This window comes from Phoenix dactylifera, unplaced genomic scaffold (genome assembly GCF_009389715.1).
Source record: "Phoenix dactylifera cultivar Barhee BC4 unplaced genomic scaffold, palm_55x_up_171113_PBpolish2nd_filt_p 000493F, whole genome shotgun sequence".
NCBI lineage: Eukaryota > Viridiplantae > Streptophyta > Magnoliopsida > Arecales > Arecaceae > Phoenix > Phoenix dactylifera.
The window spans coordinates 47,570-52,868 of NW_024067913.1; the positions used below are offsets into that span (position 1 = coordinate 47,570).

General features: G+C 42.8%; 1 protein-coding gene across 2 annotated transcripts; it reads left to right on the forward strand.

Annotated features, from left to right (window-relative positions):
* The first annotated feature begins 294 nt into the window (after positions 1-294).
* On the forward strand, positions 295-3,325 carry LOC103698024 (RNA-binding protein 24-B-like). 2 transcript variants are annotated; one of them, XM_039119172.1, is made up of 7 exons: positions 295-1,262; positions 1,353-1,568; positions 1,646-1,781; positions 1,865-1,991; positions 2,136-2,175; positions 2,258-2,501; positions 2,594-3,325. In XM_039119172.1, exons 2-7 carry the CDS (start codon positions 1,365-1,367, stop codon positions 2,674-2,676), a joined length of 834 nt encoding a protein of 277 aa, XP_038975100.1. In that variant the 5' UTR covers positions 295-1,262; positions 1,353-1,364; the 3' UTR covers positions 2,677-3,325. The 2 variants fall into 2 exon arrangements, with proteins under 2 accessions (XP_038975100.1, XP_026657267.1); XM_026801466.2 differs by having other exon boundaries at positions 295-1,568.
* Positions 3,326-5,299: the final 1,974 nt, after the last annotated feature.

Genomic DNA, 5,299 nt, shown 5'->3' on the forward strand with positions numbered 1-5,299 from the left:
CGGCATGGATAGATTCGGATGATGGATATTATCCGATCCACCACTTTCACCCGTACTCTCCCATGTTTCTTTATTAGGCATACAGAAAATATTTTATCAACAACAAAAAAGAGATATAGAGAGCGAAGAAGCGCTTTGACCAAGAATAGGCTGTCTAAGCTAGCGACGGCTATGATTCAGTTCCAGGCTACTTTTCTAATAATATTGCCAAAGAAAGCTAGAAACAAAATATTGTACCCATTGGCCACCGTTACGCTTCTCCCAACTAAAATCTATACCCTTTCCATAAGAAACGCCGCTTCTTCCGGAACTCAGTACTTCTCTTTTTCATTTTTCTTGTTTTTTAAAAAACCAAAACCGCAACACGGAAAGAGAGACAGGGCTGAAAAGATCCAAGCTTCAATACAGTTGATAATTAATTCAGTCACTCCCATGTTAATCTCTCTCTCATTTCTTTTTGAAACTTTGGAAGGAGAGCCCAGTGTCCATGCTCCTGGTCCCTCCTCCAACTGCACTTTTTAGGATTTGAGGCCAGAAGTTGGCAGTGAATGCATTGGGGATATGATGGAGAAAGACCCAGCAAACAGACAGCCCTGGCAATCCCCGTTCCCCTCCAGAAAGATAAGGTTTAGGACAAAATTATTTTTTTTTTTAACAAATGGTACAGATAAGTGAGAAATTATATCTTAGGTCCCAGCCGTTCGTTCCAATGGCGTGCATCAAGATAATATACTGTATTTGGGTGGCTTAATATGTGGCAGTTATTTCCAAAGTACCTTAAAGATTTGAAATAGAGAACTGGTTAGAGCGTTTTAGAATTTTTCGTTTTCTAAATTTATTGAATATATCCGTACTAAAAATATATGGATCATCCATTCTAAAAAATAAATAAATATTTGATTAACAGGATTAATAAGAACTGTGATCGGTGTCAAGAACAAACACAGTATTATGTACCTTATAGCTGTAAAGGTTGAAGCCAGCGAAGCAGAAACAAAGCCCCCTCCTTCCCGAAAACCTTTCAATTATTTTACGGAAGAGATACAGCTCTTCCATCGGACGTCGACCTGTCTTTCTCCTTGCCGTGGGTGCCACCACCTCCCTTTCTTTCCCTGCTCGCTCTCCGCATACATACTATTTCCCCTTCCCCTCCTCTCTCTCTAACTTCTCTTTCTTTTCCATGTTCCTTTCCTTCCTCCATTCCTCTGGCCTGTAATGATTTCTGTGCCACCGCTCTCACCATCTGAGAATCCAAAGGGAAGGTTAGAAATCTTTTCTGGTCTATGAAAATATAAGAGAGGGACAAATAATCTGCGAGCTATTCCACCTCTATTCTCTCTTGTTGTTGTTAGTGTCTCGTTGTGATGGCGGCGCAGCCACGACAGTTCCAGATGGGCGGCGGCCATGCTGGTGGAGGCGACACTACCTACACAAAGATCTTCGTGGGAGGCCTCGCCTGGGAGACCCAGCGCGACACCATGCACCGCTACTTCGAGCAGTTCGGCGAGATCCTCGAGGCCGTCGTCATAACCGATAAGAACACCGGCCGTTCCAAAGGCTACGGCTTTGTATGCCTCTCTCTTCCATTGACATGTTAAAAACCATGTCATTATCTCTTCTAATTCTCTCTAGTCTTGTATATCAGGTGACTTTTAAAGATCCTGATTCAGCAACAAGAGCATGCCAGGATCGATCGCCGGTGATCGACGGAAGGCGGGCTAATTGCAACCTGGCATCGACCGGCACCACTCACCGAACCCGGCCACCGAACTCCCAACATGGTCCATCTTTCATAGTCCCAAACCATCTGTGAATCTCTCTTTCTCATCCAAAGGAAAGCTAATGGTGTAAGTTCTAAATGCAGGGATGGCAGGGCGGTTTAGACCTGTGATTGGACCCAGCATTGCTGCTTCTATGTACCATGGATCAGCTGCCACAACCTCTTACTTCCATCAGCCTGCCCAATATGTCTATCCTTATTCTGTTTATGGGTAAATAAACTTGGCTTTTTCTTGCTAGACTCAATGCTCCTTTCATTATTTTCAAATTAGAGGCTTGTTTCATTTTTTGATCAGTTAGTATATGCAATGATGATATCCTTCTTCCTCGGTTCATCTGTCCTCTTTTTCTATCAGATACTCTGGAGGACACTCACAAGAAAGCATGTATCCAATGGTGAGTATCATGAGAAAAACCTAAACAAAATTTGGACAGGAGAATGGTGGACAATAGCTAATTTTTCATGGCATGGGTGCAGAGCTACTACAGTTTGTACGGCGGCAGCGGAGGGCAGCAGCACCACCAGTTCTCTCCATACTATGCGGCTGCTGGGCCAGGGTCCTTCCAAAATTTTTACCCATTCTATGCTCAATTCTCGCAGGATAGCCAGGCACAGAGTGGATATGGGCTGCATTATCCACAGATGCTGCAATACCCTCGCTTGCCACAGCAATACAGGGCTGGGATCCTCTCCATGCATCCCTCCACAGAGCTGACCACCGGTAAGCTTCCATCGTGAGGCCTATGCAACGTGCCATTGCTTCTCTCTAATGCTGCCTCGCAGGTCAGTAACGGTGCTTGTTTAATTCAACAGGGGTGACTGCCACAGCAGCTGTTGGGTCCAGCTCTTTGCAGCAGCTGCCGGGAAACACCTCGGCGCAGAAGCCGTCGTCTTAATTCTTGCATCTGATATTAGGCATTCATGCATTTCCCCATCCAACATACTAACATGATCACATTGATAGGAAAGAAAAAAGAGGAATCGCGTATTTAGTGATATGAAGGGGGAGAAGAAGGATGATTTGAGATTTCCTTGCACTCCTCATTCCTCTCTGATTTCAGAGAGGGCAACTGATTCATCACCTTGTCGATGGAACAAGCGTCCGGATGCATCGCTTGCTTCGCTAAATGTCTTAGGCTTTACCATTGTCTGTTCTTCGCCATCATCATCATGCATTGTTGCATTATTTAATCATCATTGCTGTTCCATTAGACTAGGATGGATAGGTCTCTTTCATTCGCATGGAGGTTTTAGTTTTGTTCAGGCATCGACCGGAGGCCGGAATGGAATATTTGACCAGCTTTCCAGCCTCACATCTTCATCATGCTAGCAGTTGATGGTTCACTTCAGAGAGACGATTTTAAGTCTTGAAGCTGATCCATTGGAAGATAGCAGCAGAGGCCGCCGGAATGGCTCTGCTGACTGACTTGTAATGTTCATGTTTGCTGCTTGTTATTAAACTTTTAAACTAATGTAGGATTAAAAAGATTGATGGGATTCATGGTTCCTTCAACTGTTCTATTTTTTATAACTTTCTTTAATTTCCTTCTTACTGTGTAACAGCATCATCTCTCGTTGCTTTTCTTCTCAAACTCCTTTCCCATTTCCTCTCTTTCTGGTGATGGAACAAAACTGAGAGGTGGAATCCAAGGGAGCAATGCCACTGGCGTGGTGGTGTGGTATGAGAGAGAGGTGGAGAGGGTTGTGGGGAGAGGAATCCGAAGTAGCTTTAGCTGTTGCAATGAGAGCTCCAACTGGGTGTACTCGGTTCATTAGCTGGCAAAGGAAAGCGAGCCTTTTCTTTGTATATGGCCTTGAGGCATGCACAGGATGAGAAAGGTGGCATGTGAGGGAACGTGGGTTGGACTGGCATTGTTTCTGCTCTGAAGAAGGTGATGTATGTCTCGGAGAGCAAAGGTGGGGGGAGGAGAGAGAGAGGGACCAGTTCCAATTAAAAGCTGTGGGCACAAATCAAAACTGGATTAATTAGTTGCATATATATGGGTGAGAAAGGAGGTTGTGATTCCCAATTACAAAATCATGGGAAACAATTCACAGAATTTTGTTTTTCTTTTGAGAGAGGAGGGGGGGAGATCCAAGCGTACTATAATTATCCAGGCTCAAATTACTAAATATGCTTCATGCAAAACCTCAACCTAGAATATATCACTAGGGCAAACCCTAATTCGCCATTCTACATACTTTTGAAATAAGGGATTTCTAAAAGTTATTTCATGTGTAGGTTGATGAGTTCTTAATTTTCTTGTAATTTTTTTTTATGAAAGGTCTTTGCTTGTAATGTAGTCATCGACATCAAATGTACTTAATGCTACTGGGCCATTACCATTGCCCTAAATGGTGCTATCCTGCATACTTTGAGTCAAGGTTTCCAAAACTTTTTTCATGTGCGAGTTCTTTGGTTCTTAACTTTGCTTGTAACCTAACCAGCAATTGCACTAATCCGCAATTGTTTCCATTTGCACTTGATGCTATTGGTGCTAACCTATGAAGGCCATCCTACTTAGAATGAATCTTAGATTCAATTTCACCAAGTGATGGGAATGGTGCCCTTCCTAGTACTTGAGGCCACAAAGCCTGGGTTGCTCTTCCAGGTTTTTGCTGCACTATTAATCCATTGGCTTGGCATATGCAATGAACATGGTCTACACAAAGAAAGCAGCTGTCCTTGGCACGTGCATGCACGTAGAGGGGAAAGGGCAGATACACACACACACACAGAGAAAGAAGCTAAAATATAATTGGTAGTATTTGGTGAAAAAAGCATTCAAATACAAACTTAACGTTCAACCGTTCGAAAAGTAGTATCATAGCTATGGATCATAATTTGGAATGTCTGAATTATCTAAAACTCAAATTCTTGTGCTTGAAATTCTCGTCTATGCATCCAGTGAATAATAATATATCAATGGTCATTTAGTTACAAATCCAAATCTGGTGACAACACAATACACTACAGAAAAAATGGGCCATCCCGACGCTTTTTAGAGCCTCTACCGACGCTTATAAGCGTTGGTAAATTTGGTGCCGATGCCTCTAAAAGCGTCGTGTAGGTGGGGATGAAATTCTTTTTGAAAAAAATCGGAAGCTATGCCGACAGTTAAACGTCGGCATAATTATTATTTTTGAAAAAAAAATTATTTAGAAATCCTAACCCTAGAGGCCTTGAGGACGGCTTCCTGGGGCGGTCCCTAATCGTCCGAAGGCGGAAAAGAATTGGTAATTTAGGACCTACCCATTTCTCAAAAGAGAAAGAGGTGGGGGAGGAGGCCTCTATTTAGAATCATTGTCCATGCTCTCCATATCCTTCAACCTATTGGAGAAATTATAAGAAGCAACATCAAGTTAATCACAAGATAAAAAGATACTACACACTTGAACAATGGACGGAGAAGGCTTAAAAAGATAAACAGATAGTAAATCCACACAAGGGGAACCCCATGCGTTTTGAAATCCTAAAAATCGGCAACATACTGGTCAAATAAATCACATGACAAAGGC